General features: G+C 40.8%; 1 protein-coding gene and 1 long non-coding RNA gene across 3 annotated transcripts; both read left to right on the forward strand.

The window, feature by feature from the left end:
- The first annotated feature begins 7,976 nt into the window (after positions 1 to 7,976).
- On the forward strand, positions 7,977 to 10,295 carry LOC124870708. The gene is made up of 3 exons (XR_007038868.1): positions 7,977 to 8,294; positions 8,634 to 8,779; positions 9,718 to 10,295. It is a non-coding gene; the product is annotated as an uncharacterized LOC124870708 (long non-coding RNA).
- Positions 10,296 to 12,141: 1,846 nt separating this feature from the next.
- bcl6ab (BCL6A transcription repressor b) lies at positions 12,142 to 18,988 on the forward strand. 2 transcript variants are annotated; one of them, XM_047369496.1, is made up of 9 exons: positions 12,142 to 12,275; positions 14,365 to 14,536; positions 14,630 to 14,851; positions 14,940 to 15,647; positions 15,737 to 15,852; positions 15,948 to 16,112; positions 16,189 to 16,319; positions 16,410 to 16,547; positions 17,434 to 18,988. In XM_047369496.1, the coding sequence occupies exons 2-9, from the start codon at positions 14,376 to 14,378 to the stop codon at positions 17,575 to 17,577; spliced, it is 1,785 nt and encodes a 594-aa protein (XP_047225452.1). In that variant the 5' UTR covers positions 12,142 to 12,275; positions 14,365 to 14,375; the 3' UTR covers positions 17,578 to 18,988. The 2 variants fall into 2 exon arrangements, with proteins under 2 accessions (XP_047225452.1, XP_047225453.1); XM_047369497.1 differs by lacking the exon at positions 12,142 to 12,275 and having other exon boundaries at positions 14,940 to 14,970; positions 15,076 to 15,647.
- Positions 18,989 to 19,618: the final 630 nt, after the last annotated feature.

Raw genomic sequence — 19,618 nt, forward strand, 5'->3', positions numbered from 1 at the left:
TTCAGTGTTTTCCATGGTTATAACTGTCCTTCCATTAGGAAGCTGCTGGTTCAGGTGAGAGACATCGGCCCTCATTCATTTCCTCATCCAAATTTTCCGAGCCATCCTACTGCCTGGGTATCTTTCCGATTGCATAAATCACCTGAGACGCACAAAAACGGCTCCTCATTCATTCGCACATATGCATACAACCAAGCACAAACACAAAGACACAACAGTTGTTTCTGTGCAGCCCTACCCCACCACACCCTCCTCTCCCAGATAGTGACACTACGTTCCCAGGTACTTTCAACAGACGACAAAGGCATCAGAGCATCGTGTTGCAATATCTGTTGATGTTCACTTTGCTCGTTTATGAGCACACATAGGCAAGTTAGACCATGATAAATGCTTGCTTTAATGAAGCTGTTTTGGTTTTTTACAGGGGGGCAGCTGGCTACAGATCAATGCCTGAAGTTTTCCAATGTCTGTATCAAGACATTCAACTTCATAAACAGGCAGCATGCACAGAGCTGTGAAAGGCTTCAAGAGCAAAACATTGCAACAAGAATCCGATTTCAGAGATATAAACATTAACACATTGAAAGGAAAAAAGGCAAATGAGATTACTCGTGTTGGGACAAAAACAGCTATATAGTAGAACATCTTTGACTAATTCTGTCAGCGTTGGCTAATTTTGCACTGTCCTCACATGACAACATTATGTACAGATATAATAGATGTTTTATGTACAGATAGTAAAAGGTCACATGTTCAATCCACTTAACCCCTTACAACTGAAGAAGCATTTTTTGGTTTTGGATTCAACAAAGCCCCCATTCATTTGTTCATTCATTCCCCGCTAAGCACATTATCTAAAGTCTAACTAAAAGGACATCTCAGAAGACCCACAGGAACAAAATGATCCCAATAATGGGATCTATATTTGGTTAGTGCTGAAGGCCATTACAAAACTGGCCTGTAGTTCATTTGAGCATATTTATGAAGGAACTGTGCTGCAATGCATCCAGATGAACTATGAGCTTAATGGGTTGCTGTAGTTCTAATCAGCTGATTCAGTAGGGAGGTTCAATATAGCACCGTTTAGAAGTCATGGAAGAGGAGATTCACATGATAGATCCAACTGTGTGACACTATCTCTACGACTTGGCCCAAAATCTTTGAGGAATGTTTCTGACACCTTGTTGAAGCAAAGAATGAAGGTAGTTCTGAATATAAAAAAGGGATCCACCCTAATACAAAAAAGATGTACCAAATAAAGTAGCTGGTGAGTGAAGATTCTCTAAATTCCCAGATTAACATACAACAAGAACTTCTAAAGGCACCAAGTTGTCCCAGCATAGCTGCTTTGTATTGAAAACCTTGTTAAAGTTTGAAGGTACAAACTATTTCTTAACACTTCTGGTATTTGTAATTTCCTTAAATTAGTGTCACTTTTTGTTGTTTTTGTCAACATGTTTATTTAGAATTTGATATGCATATCAAATTGCATAAAATGAGAAGAGATGCATTGTTGTGTTGTCATTGTTAGATGGAACCACAAATATTAGCAAACCTCACTGCTTTTCTGACTTGCAAGTAATGGACTATTGTGGCGTCACTCTCGGAGCCGACTTCTGACTTCTGAGACAAAGTAAACATAGCATAAGTGTGTGTCAGCGTGGGACTAGTGGTGTGTTCTGAATTATCAGGGGAGTTATAAAGAGTGGCGGTTTTCATCTTGTCATGTGTCCTCAACACAAGATAAAAACAGACAGATGACATTTGCATAATAGAAACATGTTTCTTGAACTCACATAAATCACATAAAAGTGTGCCTTTGTGTACAGAACAAAGGTTCATCCTGTCAAAGTACAAGGCATGAAATTATACAAAATGCTAGAGAGTTGCATTGTAATATCCCACATGATGACATTGATGTTGTGCGGTACTATCAAGCCTGGCTACAAAATGTGGACTAATAACACATGACATGATTTAATATGTTACTTGATGAGAACAGGTTTTTCTAGCCATACCAGAAGCACGTTCCCTTCTCCGTCTTCTCTGGAGCAAGGTTAATGGTTGAAGCTGAAGGAGCAAACTCGGCTTCTATTTAGTTTAATATGAAACTTGAACTGTGGTGGACCACATCTAAGGCAAAGCAGTCAGTAGTTAATCTTTCATAGTTTTGTTAATGTTTCAATTCCAAGACATTTTGTCTGTTTAGTATCCAGTTTTGCTGGTATAGGCAACTGAGGGTGGAAAATAACTGTCATCATACACATATTAGATTAAATATGTCATGTATTGATTCAACCATGCCTATCAGAGCAGGACAATACATTATTATTATGTTTTCCCACATGTCCTGTCCCAGCATTTCAGGCATACTACCTGGTTGCCAACATGTGCCAGGACAGATTTGCTCTACTAAAAGGATCTCTCAAGACAGAATCCTAATTGTGTGATTGGCTATTGATTGGCTAATGTAGACAGGCCACATTGATGTAGTAGTAATCTGTGTTTGTATGAGCTTCAACCATCAGGATTATTAGTGTCAGAGTGTGTGTGTGAATGTATGTGTGTGTGCGCCGGGGTGGGGGCATGTGGGTAAGCGGTATGTGTAGAAATAAATGTGTTTGGGTTGAGTGTATGAGCAAATTTGTTACCTGGAGATGTGTAGTTGTTAGAGTGGCGAGAATGAAAGAAGGCCTGCAACACTCAACACCCAAGAGCACCAAAGGACAAGTGGACTCGGCTCCAGAAGGTCTGAGCAGCCCCAGGCAGGCAGACACAAGGCCAAGACACATAGGCCAAGCCCAGGACCCAGTCCCCCAGGCCATCAACCCCCAGCAATTACACTGCACAGTACCAAGCAGGACAGAGCTCTCAACATGCTGGGGAGGCACCAGCCAACTATGGCAGCCATAACCTGGAAGAACCACGTTTGGTGGGACACATTGCCATCCCACCTGCTGAACTAGCACCTTTCAGGTCAAGAGGGAGGGATGCCCACAAGAGCCCAGCGTGACCCCAGCAGCCCACGGCCAGGCCGACACATCCCGGGGAACCATGGGCCACCATAAGGGAGGCCACCAGTCTGGGTCACGGGACAAGCAACCACACAAACAACACCCCACCAATGGGGGGGGCAGCCACCCACCGGTGCCGTCATTAAGCCATGAGAGACCCCAAGGCCATCCTCATACCTCCAGTCCCAGCTGAACCATCACACTCGCTGGGGCAGGAGCAAAAATGCCCAGCTCTTACCCCAGTGTTTGCATGTGTCTGTGGTAATGTGAATGTAATCGAGGTGTAGGACGGGATGAACATGGCAGGTGTGTGGTGTTCAATATGTTAGAGAGGAAGGGATGGGCACCAAGCCTCTGGCACTTATCCCCCTGTGTGCCAGCTTCCCAACTGGCTCCTTCTTGTCCTGCCCGTGCTCACGCCAATACGTCCATATCCCAACCCTGCTTCAGTGCCAGTAGTCACAGCACCGCCACCCCACCACTGACACCTCCAGGCCAGACCCATGGCCATCCCAGGGCAGTATCCAAATGCTGAATTCGCCTAGGGACAGCACTGCCCTGGTGCCAGTATCCCCATACTCCTCGATTCACGATCACAAGGGTGCAAAGCCCCAAGCCCCTATGCCACTAATCAGCATCAGAATCAAAATCGGCTTTATTGCCAAGTTCGTACATACAAACAAGGAATTTGACTCCGGTACACTTTGCTCTTTTGTTTTGTTTTTCCATTACAGACTATACATATTTACAATGTACAATATACACATATATAATAAAAAGGTGCATTTGCAACATCTGTATGCTGTTGTTTTGTACTCTATTGAATGTTCAACAGAGAAACAGCCTGGGGGAAGAAACTGTTTCTGTGGCGGCTGGTTTTAGTAAACAGTGCTCTGTAGCGGCGGCCTGAAGGTAAAGCTCTGAACAGTTTATGTGCAGGGTGTGTGGGGTCTGCAGAGATTTTAGCAGCTCTTTTTCTGACCCCAGACCTGTATAAGTCCTGGATGGAGGGAAGGTCAGCCCTGATTATTCTCTCTGCATTCCTGATTATTCGTTGCAGTCTGCACCTGTCCTGTTTTGTGGATGAGCCAAACCACACTGAGATGGATGAAGACAGGACAGATTGAATGATGGCAGTGTAGAAGATGACCAGCAGCTCCTGTGGAAGGTTGAACTTCTTGAGTTGCCTCAGGAAGTACAGTCTCTGCTGGGCCTTCTTTCAAACAGTGTCTATGTGTGAAGACCATCTCAGGTCCTCAGAGATGGTGGTTCCTAAGAACCTGAAGTGGTCCACGGTCAATACAGTGTTGTTGAGGATGGTGAGGGGATGTATAGGGGTGGTGTTCTCCGAAAGAACACCACCCCCCTCGCCATCCTCAAGTGATGTAATTAATTATTGGAGACCAAAACAATTCTAATTTCTCACGGTTTTTCTTACAAGCAAACATTCTCTCCATTAAAACAAAATCTGAAGTTGTTTTTAATTGTACTTAAACTCTTTTAGTTCTTCTAGTTCTTATGTAGCTTTTTTGCAATGATTAGAACTGCAAGAATGGAAAATTTGTTTGTTTCCAAATCCACCTTTGTGATATCGCCAAGAAGGCAAAATGAGGGACAGACTAGGACTGCACACTCTAGATATTTTGATAGGTCTTCACATACTTTTAGCCAAAAACCATAGGAGAAGGACAGTGTCAGAGAGAATGTACAGAGTCACCATATAAATCTCCCATGCAGTTTGGACATGTTTTGGTGAAAATCCTTGTCCTGTGTAATGCGTTCTATAAAGTATTTTGCATTGTATAAGCCGAGGTTGACATTTTGGGTCATTCTGAAAGCATTAGTGCACATTTCTCCAGTAGTTAAGATCTGTACCGGTAAATAAATCAACATCCCATTTACTGATAGGAATTGAGATACTTCTGAAAGTTTTTTGTAGGTTTTTGAGTAAATTTGAGGATTGAAGTTCAAGGTAGTTAGTTATTACTAAAGAAAGTTCTAGGTTTATTTGCATAATCTTACATTTGGACCAATGGTTCAATGAATTTAGCAGACAGTGAGGAGGAGGAGAGTGGAGAACCCTGTCTGGTGCCTCTCTCAAGACTAAAGCTCTGAGAAATCCTGTCATTCGTTTTCACACCAGCATTGGGTGAGCTATACAGTAAACTGATCCATGACAAAAAAGTACAGGGGTTGGACAATAAAACTGAAACACCTGTCATTTTAATGTGGGAGGTTTCATGGCTAAATTGGACCGGCCTGGTAGCCAGACTTCATTGATTGCACATTGCACCAGTAAGAGCAGAGTGTGAAGGTCCAATTAGCAGGGTAAGAGCACAGTTTTGCTCAAAATATTGAAATGCACACAACATTATGGGTGACATACCAGAGTTCAAAAAAGGACAAATTGTTGGTGCACGTCTTGCTGGCGCATCTGTGACCAAGACAGCAAGTCTTTGTGATGTATCAAGAGCCACGGTATCCAGGGTAATGTCAGCATACCATCAAGAAGGACGAACCACATCCAACAAGATTAACTGTGGATGCAAGAGGAAGCTGTCTGAAAGGGATGTTCGGGTGCTAACCCAGATTGTATCCAAAAAACATAAAACTACGGCTCCCCAAATCACAGCAGAATTAAATGTGCACCTCAACTCTCCTGTTTCCACCAGAACTGTCCGTCGGGAGCTCCACAGGGTCAATATACACGGCCGGGCTGCTATAGCCAAACCTTTGGCCACTCATGCCAATGCCAAACGTCGGTTTCAATGGTGCAAGGAGCGCAAATCTTGGGCTGTGGACAATGTGAAACATGTATTGTTCTCTGATGAGTCCACCTTTACTGTTTTCCCCATATCTGGGAGAGTTATGGTGTGGAGAAGCCCCAAAGAAGCGTACCACCCAGACTGTTGCATGCCCAGAGTGAAGCATGGGGGTGGATCAGTGATGATTTGGGCTGCCATATCATGGCATTCCCTTGGCCCAATACTTGTGCTAGATGGGTGCGTCACTGCCAAGGACTACCAAACCATTCTTGAGGACCATGTGCATCCAATGGTTCAAACATTGTATCCTGAAGGCGGTGCCGTGTATCAGGATGACAATGCACCAATACACACAGCACAACTGGTGAAAGATTGGTTTGATGAACATGAAAGTGAAGTTGAACATCTCCCATGGCCTGCACAGTCACAAGATCTAAATATTATTGAGCCACTTTGGGGTGTTTTGGAGGAGCGAGTCAGGAAACGTTTTCCTCCACCAGTATCACGTAGTGACCTGACCACTATCCTGCAAGAAGAATGGCTTAATCTGACCACTGTGCAGGACTTGTATATGTCATTCCCAAGACGAATTGACGATGTATTGGCCGCAAAAGGAGGCCCTACACCATACTAATAAATTATTGTGGTCTAAAACCAGGTGTTTCAGTTTCATTGTCCAACCTCTGTATGTCAAATCCTGTAAACCTATGTAATGTAAGGTAGCAAATAAATACAACCCATTATTGGCAGTTTGACACACCGTGGTTGAAGTGTAAAGGTAACATCCAGTTAATCAGCTATTAGACATAACAGCTACAGGTTAAATATATAGACACTCTAGACCCTCCTGACAATAGGCCGTCCTATAAAGCAGTCCCAAATTCACTTTAAATGGATCATGTAAAAAGCTTTTTATTGGTTCTTTGCAGTTTATACATTAACAACATCTAAAAACAACACAATGTTGAACTTACAACTATAAATGAGCTGCATTCATTCTTTTTCATTTACATATGCAAGCATTAATATTTGATTTGCAACAACAACCAGCATTTCCTTCAAACATAAACACTCTCATGGTAAAAGAAAGTACACCCCCTTTCAGTTTGACTGTTTTACAAATTAGGATGTAGAAAGGGGATCTGGTCTGAAGCAGGTCTCGAAAACAGATGATGAGAATTTCTGGACCCCTCTCATTATTGCATTATTGCAATATTATATTATTGGTGAGGTTTGAAGACATTTGGTTCTGTACAGCTCTCTCAAGTTCCAAACACAGTGCTTCAGTGGCATTGGGGGTTTAGACGTTGACTAGGCCATTATAATCTCTACATTTCTTTTAGCTACTTGCATATAGATTGTAGCTGTGTTTGGGGTCACTGAACATGTTTAAGGCCCAGTTTGGACCACGCTTTAGCTGTAATACAAGGTGGTCTCATATTTGACTTGAGAATACTTCAATATACAAAAAGTTCATGGTTGCACAATGATCTAATGGTGTCTAAATGTTTTGTCATGTGGTCCAAAATTGCCAAATCAAAAGTACTTGCAGGCCAAAAATATATATATATCACAAAACAATATAAAAATAACTCTTTTTATTCAACAAAAACTAAGCATGCAGTGTTTTTAATTAAACTTCAATAGTGTTTTGTACATTTGCCTTATTAAAAGACAGGCATCCATGAATTATTTTGGGCTCAATTGAAAAACAGAAAAAAAGAAAAACAGGTCACTCTTTCTTTGAAAACACTTACTGTATTTAGCTAAGATTAAATTTAACCAGAGGAAATAATTTTTGATGTTACCCTGATGTGTTTAACTGCGGAATGCAGGTAAACACATCAGGGGAGCACTTTCTTTGTTACCATGATTGTAAATCATGCATGCATGCTCTTCCCCAAATTCAAGTGCACACTGTCATCTCGACAGACATGAATACTTCCCTCCTTCCTCCTCAAACGGGAAAAAGGGGAAGATGGCAAAGAGTCATATTTTACTGACAAGAGCTTTGGTCCTTGTCAGGCAACCATGTGCCTGGATCATGTTTTGGGAGAGTCGTGTTGCTATCCCTCTGCATCTAGGCCCCAGGTCAGCAGAGTTCATCAGATGGGGGTGGAGGGGGTTGGGAGACACTTGTTAACACAAAGCACAGTCTCTTTAACCGGCTAAGCAGGAGAGGGAAACTGCAGCAAATTTCTTCCAGGGTTGGCTGAAAATACCAGCAAGTGCTGTTTTTTTGTGAAATGTAAAGCATTCCTCAGATTGGCCCTGCAGAAGGATTAGGTCTTTTTGATGAAGGGAAAATGTAGGACATGATTTGGCAAAGCTTACTTTATGTCATATTTTTAAAGACAACTTAACAAACTTTTCTGGTGTATTCACAAGGCCTCGTGGCTTTAAACATCGTGCTTATCTCAGGACAGCCACCAAGTATACTGTAAATATGCATAACAAGGAGCTTGTGATAAAAAAGGAAAACTTACCAGTGACAGAGGTCTGATCAGTCATTATGGTAAGTTTCATTATCAGACATGTAGAGTAATATGAAAAAGTTTTTGCTCTTTGTGGAAAAAGCTCTCCAAACAAACCTGTTGCTATGTGAAAAGTAATTTCACCCCTAAACCTAGTAATTGGTTGTGTCACGTTAGCAGCGACAACTAGCATGAAGTGTTTTTTATAACTGGTAATCAGCCTTTGACATCCCTGTGGAGAAATTTTGAACTGCTCTTCTTTGCAGAATTGTTTTAATTCAGTCACATTGCAGGGTCTTTGAGCATGGACTGCCTGTTTAAAAACATGCTATAACATCCCATTCAGACTTTGACTAGGTTACTTCACTTTGTTTTTTGAGGCTTTCAGAGGTGGACTTGCTGATGTGCTTTGGATCATTGTCCTGCTGAATAACCATTGTGTGACTGAGTCTAAACACACAAACTGATGGCTGGAAGTTCTTCTTCTGGATTTCCTGGTCGTGAGCAGAACTCATGGTTTCATCAGGTACAGCAAGTTGTCCATGTTCTGAAGCAGCACAGCCGCTCCAGACAATCAAACTACTGTTTTTCTCTTTTAATTAGTCATAATGTATCACAAGTGACAAGACAACAACCGAAATTTTACAGTTTTGTTTTGGCTAATGTAAGATGGTCTTTGTTTGTGTTGTGGTTCTGGCCTTGGACATTATTGCATGATGTGTAGCTTTATTAGATCTTTTAGCTTAATGCATGTAGTCAGACAGGTTCTATTTAAGCTATATCATGATTCTACAGGTCAGACAGTAGTCACACGTTGGTTGTGACTAGTGAGACAGGTCCAAAAATCTGGCTAGTCATAGTTAAATCATGATTTAACAAGGGGGAGGATTACCTTTTGTTTGGGATAGCTTTCTCCCTTAATAAATTCATTTGACAATAGCTTTTTTTTTTCTCTCACTGATTTCAAAAATTGTTTATAAATTTTAATTTGTTCTTCAGCAATCTGAAGCATTTAAGTGTGACAAAAAAGCAACACCAGAAGAAACCTCTAAGGGGGCAAATACTTTTTTAGGTTATCTCAACTTTGACAATAACTGCAAGCAAAACCCAGCTTGAACAGAAGGATTATATCCACTTTTTGGATTTCATGTTTTTGATGTACTTCTGTATTTCAGAAAGGACAAATTGTTAAAAAAGGCACATATTTAAGTTGCAGAATGTCCAAAAAGTTGCATGTTTTGTGATTCAGCTGATACCGTCTTACAGAGATTATCTACCAAATGCAGAATTTTGTTTCCTATTTGCTATGTGCTGCGTTGCAGCAAAACCCTCATGAGAAGCTGAGAAGATGTTGCACTGATACAAGCAAGCAAAAGGCTGGCTAATCAAATCCTATGCATCCTCTCGCCTGCAAGCGAAAGACCAAAAAACTGACTTTCTTTCTTTTTCTTTTTTTTTGCCAAGGCTCTGCACCTGACAAAGCAACTATTTGTCTCCTGTCATTCATTGCAGAAAAGGATGTGGAGATGTCGCACTCACAGAAACATAGGCCACTAAAGATAACCACAAGGGGAAAAACATCAACAATGAAAAAACATGGTCTAGAAATAGACCGCTTTGTTGCCATAGCCACCTGAACTGCTGCAATTTAGACCTGTTGTGCTTCACTGCACGCTATTTAAAAAAAGTTTTGGTTCTTCTCTGCAGGTTGAAGTGTTTAATGATTCAAACATTATTATTTGAGCTGCTGAATGTTTACTTATTTTTGCACATTGGTGATGGAAAGAATCCTTGTTGTGACTCTACATTTTCACTTAATTGTGGTGAGCTGCTGCAGTGGATCCTTATGACTATCGTTGTTGCAAGATCTCAAGTGCTAAGAAGATTTAGTAGGAATGTGAAACAAAGGCCTTTACACTGTAGATATAAATATTCTGATATGTTTATTGTGATGCAATAAAAAAGGCTTATATCATTATCAAATGTTTTATGCTTCTGATGAACACAGTTCTCCAAAATGTAGTGACAATAAAATATTTAAAGGGCCCTGCAAAAACATCCATAAACTTTTCTGCATTTTGTTCTGTCACAAACACGCTTCATTGTATGTTATTGTGATTTTACGCAATAAATCAAAACAAAAGTAGTACATAACTGTGAATTGGAAAGAAATTTATACTTTTATACAGGAAAATCTGACCTCCAAAGGCAACTTCTCATTTTATTTAGAGGTATCAGAGTACAGAAGTCAAAACATCAATGAATGTGACATTTTTCAGATGTTTTTTTAACAAGATTTAAAAACCATGAAACATTTTCCTTTTACATGACAATTATGTACTACTTTGTCTTAATTTGTCACCTTAACATTCTAATAAAATATGTTATAGTTTATGGTTTTATGAAGGCAAGAGGTGAAAACATTCATTACTTTTGCAAGGCACGGTATCTCTTGGCAAAAGATAACAATTCAAAAGTGTTATACAAGAAAAACACATTAAATACCTTTAAAAACTGCAGGAATATCTAGAAAAACACTTGCATTTTAACATTTAAAGGAAAATAAGACACGAGGACATGATCATGTCCTTGTTTACATACAAATATAATTTAATTTATAATCCAAAGAGTTACAGCAATGGCTTTATATGGCCCTCAGCTATTGAAAACTTCTTTGAATAACATTCCCTGTGTTTAGCATCCCAATTCCAGCAAAAAAAGATAGAAAACAATTTACGTGACTCAAATTCACTGTAAATCCAATAAGCAACATTCTGCTTCATTAAAAAGGAAACAACAAAACCGAACAAAATATGGTGTTCAAGAAGGAGGTAATCATTTATTATGGATTTAGGAGATTCTAGTTAATAAGGAACTGGCCCAGACTTGCAGGAACATTTCATATCACTTCTCTCCTTATCAGTGAAGCAGCCTGTTCAAAATGATTATTGCATCATATATATATATCTTTGACAAACAAGCAACATGATATTCAAGGCCTTATTCAGTAATATCCTCTTGCATGTCTCCTCACTGATAGATTATTAGTATTACTGTTATTATTATTATTATTATTATTATTACTAGTAGTAGTAGTTGTTGTATTATTGTACTATGCACCACCTTCCATAAACATGCATGCTCGGTGGACTGTCAGGGTTTATCCTGCGTCTTGCCTGGATGGATGGAAGCCAGTTCCATGCCAGGAAACCAAAAGAGATTATAAGCATTTGGTTTCTTGGCATCTATTATAAAGTACTCAGCATTTTTAGGCATATTAGGTGATGATAGGTCAGTAAGAGATGGGGGCACAAACAGGTGTAACAAATCATTTGAAAGTGAGCATAAATATTTGTGAGACGTGAAATCAGTTAAGGCAAGTGATCTGAAGTGTAGAATTTCTCTACTTCAGCGACTTAGGGCAGCGATTCGGAACCAGTAGATATTCCTCCGTGTGAACGTGCGAAGTTGTGAAAGCTGAAGCTGCTGCCCCGTTGAGAAACAAGGAAACCAGTTTTCAGTAAGAATTAGCTACGAGCGTGTGGCTGGACAAAGTGAAAAACAAACCAATAAACATCACATTACTCATTCTGGGAACATAAGCGGCTGACTTTCCAACAATTTTCATAAGACGCTGGGCGACTTTAAGCAGACAACGCACAGTCCTGTGTTCCCCACGGTATTTATAACTTGGTCAGCTGGCCTTGCACTTGGACGCATCCACTAACGCGGGGAGATTTAGAAGATTTAAAACCAGCTCACTGTCGCTTTAACTGTTGACATATCTCACAATAAACATTACAAAATGTCTAAAAGACAGTGTGTCTTCAGCATAAACATGTGGCGCTCGTATTAAGTGCTATTAATGAAGTGTTAGGGGATGAACGACACAGAGAGCCTCCCCCGCTCCCCGAATAATGGTACAGCCTTCTGTTGAAATTCCGAGAATTGAGCCGCTGCGTTTCTAAGAACTGGATTCTCAGAACTGGTGATGCTCACAGTTTCGAGGAAACTTTTATAAGGTGACTTTTTTTCTCTCTTCCTATTTTCTCAGAACTGTATGGACGTTACACGGACTTGTGCAGCCGCTCCAGCTGTTGCCAAGCATGATATTTGATTTATTTAGTGTATTTTGCGAACACCTTAGCTAACAGAGACCTAATATGTGAATGGCTGTGGTCGTTTTTGACAGCTACAGTTATGTTGGGCTGCTTTTAACGGCAGCAGGAGTCAGGTTGTGTGTTTTTGTACATTAGACGGACTTTTTCTGCTTGCTCTCAGTGTACAAACCGCTTCTTGGAGTAAACCTGCGGCGCTGGCTACTTTTCTAACCCAAAGCTTAATGTTCACCTTCAATGATTTAACTGTTTCGGTTTATTATTTCACAAGTTTAAGGTCGTGTTGCGTTTAGCAGTGGCGCAACACGACTGGTCTACTTGGGTCTGTCACATATTATTTCCTCTACGCGTTTAAATTTCCCGACGACGAAAGAAATTAGTTCGAGCAACGATTTGCAGAGTTTTCGCGGCTTGTTTTGACAGTGGAACCAACTGTAGACAATTAAAACGACCAGGAATAGCTTCCAGGACAGTTTGTAACAGTTGTGTTTGTAAACTTGACAGGATTTGTTGGCCTGCTCTCACACAGCCCGAAGTTACGCAGTTGCAACCAAACCACTCTTTGATATTAAAAATCTTTCACGTCGTGAAGAATCAGATTTAGTGTAACATTTTTAAGGGGTTTAGAAACACGGTGGGTGATTGACTTAAACGAGTTAAATTAGGCGAGTTCCCCTGATGTGGGGGAACAGAAAACCTCTCGGTCCGTGAGCTGGCAGCTCCAATCTTAGCAGGAAGGACGGAATGTGCTCACACACCGCAGGCTGCCACCGCACGCGCTCTGCGCCAGTTTATCTGCACACGTTAGGGGAAGATGACAAAGGTGTCCCTTAATAGTCCCATTGTGTTGCAACAAACTTGTTGGAAAAAACTGTAAAAGTAGTTATACATTTTAGCCACCCTAGAAAACTAAAAACCCTTGTCTTAAAACTTTATGAGGTGTGTTAATTTAACCCTACTGATCGAGTCTGCAGGCGTTAAAAAACTGTTTATATTCGTTTTTACTACACCGTTGTTAAGACGCAGTTGACGAACGTTTTACATGGTTTGATCAACACATGGGTTTTTTCCGTTTACAAAGGCGCCCCCTGGTGTTAAAACGCACTTAGGACACCTTCCAAGTTGTTTCTCACGTGGTTGGTGGTCAGGGGGGCTACGGCCACCCCTCCGAATTTGCAAAGTCTTTTCTATAATCATAATATTTTTTGTGCATACATTTCAGAAAGAATTCTTGTTTCAGCATTTATATGGTTCATAAGTGTATTTTTTATATTACGATGCTTTCCATTGTTCATTTCTGTCACTCATTCTGGCCCTGCCACACCTATTCATTTACTGGTTTTCTCTTATAGTCATAATACATTTTATGCAACAATTTAATAGTAAAAATGAATAGTTTTAATGAGTTGCAATGTTTTATTTTAATGTATTATTTTATATTAATATGCTTTGTTTTTGCATCCTTCATAGTGCCTCTTTTTCAATGTCTTTTAGTCACTCCTGGCCCCACCTTCAAATTATACCAGGATCACAAATTTAGGACAAATGGAGCAAAGTTGCAACATTTTAAAAACTGCGAACACAAAATCTTTTGTGGGCTAAAACGTCTGTTGCAACGTATCAAATTGGCTGAATTTTCTTATTCTCTTACCTGAAAAGATTAACCTTATAACTCAGGTAGGGGGAAAAATCCAAAATAGGGTCAAGGTTTGTTGTTGTTTTTTTTATTTGACCTACATACAAAGTTCAACATGCCTAAATAAAACTTCTAATATTCTGTTATGGCTTCTGGTTTCAGTGAGCCCCCCCAAGTTCATTAGTGTCCCCCAATTAAGCAAAATGTATTTGTAATTATATTATTAGTTTTAGCCTCTGGCTTTTTTTTTTCCATGTGTTGCAAATTGAGCTAAATTTATTTGCAAAAAAAAAAAAAAAAGAACTTATATTCAGTTTTCACTGACCTGCTTTGTCATTTTTTTTTGCCTCTGCACAGATTGTGACAGCATGGCCACGACTGCAGATGGCTGCATTCAATTCACACGTCATGCAGGCGACGTCCTGCTTAACTTCAACCGCCTCCGCAGCAGGAACCTCCTGACTGATGTCATGGTGGAGGTGGATGGACAGATCTTTCACGCTCACAAGTCCATCCTGGTAGCCTGCAGGTATGCATTTGCGAAGAAAGAGGTTCATACCTCACTGCTAATATCTGGTTATGATAACTATAATTGTTCTCTTCTTTTTTTGCATTCCTACAGTGGCTTCTTCTATTCTGTGTTCATGAAACCTGAGAACGCAAGCCTTAGTGCCATTGTCCTGGACCCCATAGTGGACCCCAAAGGTTTCTCCCTCCTGCTGGACTTCATGTACACTTCTTATCTGAACCTTAATGACACTGTGACCTTGATCACCCTGAACACAGCCATCTACCTCCAGATGGAGCATGTTGCTGACACCTGCCACAGGTTCATCAGATCCAGGTAAAGCAAACTATAAAATGTAAAAGGCATCCTGTTGTTTCTGTAAAAGCTGGAGGCATCTGACCTGAAGCCTGATATATTTCTGCAGGCATCAGGCTCTGAATATACAGAAGGAAGAGGTACTGAATAACTCATCAAATCTAGCCAAGGAAATCTCTGCTAAAAAGCTCTTGGCGGAAAAGGAGCCAGACATTAGAAATAACCTCTTACGGTTTCCCCCTCAGGAGTGTGAGGGCTACATCCCCAATGTTTTCACCACTACTGGTTGCTACCATGTGTACGGTGGTATGCATATGCCTGCTGCAGTACTAGAATGTTCTAACGAAACCAGCATGGCACAATCCTCCATTATCCGACCAGCAGCAGCTCACTGCAACCATCAGTGTCCCACTTTTCCCATGGAGGGCCACAACACTCAACACCCACAAACCGGCTGTTTGAGAGGGACTACAAGCTACGCCAAAGGGGTCATCTGTAGCCCACAGAGCCCCCTTAGGTCTGACTGTCAGCCAAACTCACCCACAGGGTCCAGCAGCAGCATTAACGCAAGCATGAGCCTGAAACAGGCCTGTGATTCCCCCAGAGATGCCAAGGCCTGCAACTGGAAAAAGTACAAGTTCATTGTTCTGAACCAAACTCCTAATGAGAGAGGAAAGGAGGCCCGGGGAGGTAGAGCTGTCAGCCCATCTAGTAGCAAAGCAGCTGGTGGTCACGATGAGCTTCAGCTGGAAGAGGGAACCAACAATCAGAGAGAGGAAATGCCTTCACCACACGGGGAACTCTGCTCCAGCAGCAGGTAAAACTGACAGAACTCAGGATAAATTAGCACTAAATGGGAGTCTTTTAAGGAAAAGAACTCCCTATGGTATCTTTTCTCTTTCACAGACTCTCCTCCTCTAGCTGTGACAGTCCTCAGGGCATGGAAACCAGCCACCTCTCTCCTGTCTCATACAGCAGTGATGAGGCCACAAAAATGTGCTCAGATTATTCCTCTAGCTGTGGTTAGTATAGTGACCAGTCATCACACTGTTGCATTCTTTTAGTGATTTAAAACAGCATTAAATTGAAGTTGCTTTCTCTTTCTTTCAATCTGCAGAAAATAATTTCTTGTGCAATGGGTGTGACTCAAAGTTCTCAGAGGAAGACTCATTAAAAGACCACATGGGCCAGGTCCACAGTGACAAGCCGTACAAGTGTGACTGCTGCCAGGCCGCCTTCCGCTACAAAGGCAACCTGGCCAGCCATAAGACCGTTCACACCGGTGAGTGCTTGTTGGATTTTCACAATATGGGCAAGTGCATTCCTTCCTTGCTCATTCTGTCTGTGCCTGCTTCCAGGTGCAAAGCCGTACCACTGCACCATCTGCGGAGCTCAGTTCAACCGTCCAGCTAACCTCAAGACCCACACCCGGATTCACTCTGGAGAAAAGCCATACAAGTGTGAGACGTGCGGTTCTAGGTTTGTGCAGGTGAGAAGATGAAGAAGCATGAGTCTTTGATACTCTTTAAACTGCCGCCTGTGTTTAAGAGCGGTTACCATTTCTGTCACTTGTCTCTAGGTCGCCCACCTCCGTGCCCACGTGTTGATCCACACAGGAGAGAAGCCATACCCCTGTGAGATCTGTGGAACACACTTCCGCCACCTTCAGACGCTCAAGAGCCATATGCGCATCCATACAGGAGAGAAGCCCTATCATGTAAGCTTCTTAACTTTTTATCCTCCATGTCTCCTGTATGACAGGAGAATTATCCGTTCCCCCATGTGATCCTTCAGTGGCCCAATAGTAGTAGTTTAGAGAAGTGAACTATACATGGATTCACACACCTAGATAGAAAGACCTTTGGCAACATTCATGTCACCTTTTTAGGGGAATACTTGTCAGTGCAGCTTTTTGGGTGTTTGGTGCAATAAAAGCACAACGTAAGCAAACAGATGTGTGTTTTAGGTGCTTAAATAGAACAGCAGAGAGGGCAAGTGGCTCTATGACTTTCCTTCTGGTTGGGAAAGTTATACGGAAAAACTTTGAAGTAATGGGACAATCCTTACAAGTGCACTGATTTAATAGTTATTTAGATTTTTTTTGTTTATAACAATGCTTCTTGGCAATAACTCTTTTATTGTTGGAAAGCCTGTTTATCTCCTCTTGAACTGTTCCACATTTGTAAAGAAAATGCATTTTTTGGGTTGAGCAACAGAGTTGAGTATGTGAAAAAAACTTGCTTCATTCCCCTTTAATGATGCCACATTTTTACATATCTGGCACAATTTAAAGGGAATAAACAGGTTTTCCTTCTGCGTAGGATTTTTTACCAATAAATATTGTTGCATCACAGCAACACAAATTGACCTTACTTTTTGTGCCGAGTGTATAAAATCTTCCCAATCATTGAATAGAAGCAACGTGGATTAATTGCTTGGCTTATCTGCCTGGTTTCAGCATGTAAAACTAAAATAAGGGATTGTGGCGCATCAAGTTGAAGAAGAAGTGAGGTGATGTTGAGCCTATCTGTTTCTGGGGCGTGAGGGGGAACACTGTCTGTTCACTGTGCCATTCTAAACAATGTTTTGTTTCTTTTCTGCAGTGTGAAAAATGTGATCTCCACTTCAGACACAAGAGTCAGCTCAGGCTTCATCTCCGACAGAAACACGGCGCTGTCACAAACACCAAGGCTCAGTATCGCAGGTCTCCTGGCAACATTGTCGCAGGCCTGGTGAACTCCTCCTGAGTCAGCCACCGGCTGCTGCATATGGACGCTTTTAAATAAAGAGTAGACGTTTAAGTCTAATATTTGCCTTTTTTGTGCTTGTAAGCTGTGCACATGACAGTGTCATCTCTTTGTTCAGAGACTCTAGTCAGGGCTTTTATTTTGAATGTTTAACAACAGAATGTATGTCTTGAATGTGAATCTGAGTGGGTATTTCTCCATTGTGCAAATACCTCGACAGAATGTCAACCGTCTATGTTGTTCAAATAGAGAATCACTGTTACACTTGGGTTTTAGATTAGCTATGAACTTACCCAGTGATTGGTCTGAAGCAGTCATGATGCCGGTTAGCTGTCTTCATAAAGCTGTTTAGATAGAACGGCTGAAAAGCGCATAGTCAAATGTGTGTAAGTGTCACAAAAATGGCAATATGGTTCAGGAGTCTCTACTGTTCACAGGTCAGTTAAAAACTGCAGAGACATGCAGATCTGAGTCTAGTTATGGATGAGTAGGTCAGGAGGAGAATCCCTGAATCATATTTCAGCGCCACTGCTGTGTTTTTCTGCATGAGTGATTATTGAAGCTGCTACTGCAAGATAGATAGATAGATAGATAGATAGATAGATAGATAGATAGATAGATAGATAGATAGATAGATAGATAGATAGATAGATAGATTACATTGTCCTCATGGAGTAGCATGATGGTCAGTCATGCTGTGGGCTTTCTGTTTTGCCGTGTCATAGTCAATGGTACATGCTGTATTATTTACAGATGGTCATCTGTTTTATAACTAGCTACATATTGTACATATCTTTTTTGACAGATTTTTGTTCAGCTTTGATATCCTGCACATACCCATGATATTGTAAAATATCAGGGTTCTTACTTTAGCTTGGGTTTTTCTATCTTAAATGTTCTCAACAGCTCGTTAAACTCCAATTCCCAGCACTTTTATATACTATTTATTTTTGTAAATGTAATTTGTTTCTTTTAATATGTGGTGCTGCAGGAATCTTTTTCCTCCTGTGGTTTTTCATTTTTTTTAATGAAGGGTATACTTCATAGGACACCCATGATAATTAGCAGATTTATGGTGCCTTAAATTTACATTTTCTATTGTCTGTTTCCACAGACTGACAATTAATGCATTTTAATTGTGACCATTTGTAAGCTCTGGTACTTATCACCTGCTTCTTTGTGTTCTGCCTTGGTACTTGGGCTAAGTAATGCATATGCATGTTATGGTACCATTGATTTGGAAGCACCTGACCTGAAGGGCGAAGCTCTTTAATGTGCAGACACCAGGCCTCAAGCTAAAAACACTCAGGAATATCATTATTATGTAAGCAAATATGTTTCTAATAGCAGATTGAATATATATAGAAAATATATATATATATATGACAATAAATGTGTATTGTGAAGCAAATAGACATTAATCCTTCCTTGTTCTTGACTGTCAAAGTTTTACTATGAGAGTTAAACTATTTGAAATATTTATAATCCCAAAACCTGATGAATAAAATATGATTAAATTAAGTAAAATTGTGTTAGATATGTAAAATAAACTGCATCACAAAAAACATTCACTCGTCAATCCAGATCACTGAATTCCAGCATGGGTGGTGTGTAAAATCCAGTACCTAGAGATGCAAACTGCTTCAAAACATTTCTACACAGAGCACTGAGCTTAACCCCATAGAACCTTTAGGATAAATGTGAGTGAGTCAGGCCTTCTGGTCCAACACCAGTGTGTGACTTCTTTGTGTTTCTGGAAATTCTGTCAGATATCCCATAAAAACACCCTTGTGGAAAGTTACAAAGAGTGAGCCAGTGCCATATTAAAGCCCTCATGTTAAGAATGAGATGTCTGTTTATGTGTGTGTGTATGTGTGTAAAGGCGAGCGACCCAATATTTACAGTGTACATAACTTAATTCTTCCAGGGTCATAGTAATACAACTGGGCAGGACTTTTAGCCATAACAATCTCATAGATGCCTGTCGGTGGATGCTCTGTGGATCCCAATCATCCCAGATTTAAGCCTGACGTTGGACCAA

The sequence above is a fragment of the Girardinichthys multiradiatus genome, chromosome 6 (assembly GCF_021462225.1).
Source record: "Girardinichthys multiradiatus isolate DD_20200921_A chromosome 6, DD_fGirMul_XY1, whole genome shotgun sequence".
NCBI classification, from domain to species: domain Eukaryota; kingdom Metazoa; phylum Chordata; class Actinopteri; order Cyprinodontiformes; family Goodeidae; genus Girardinichthys; species Girardinichthys multiradiatus.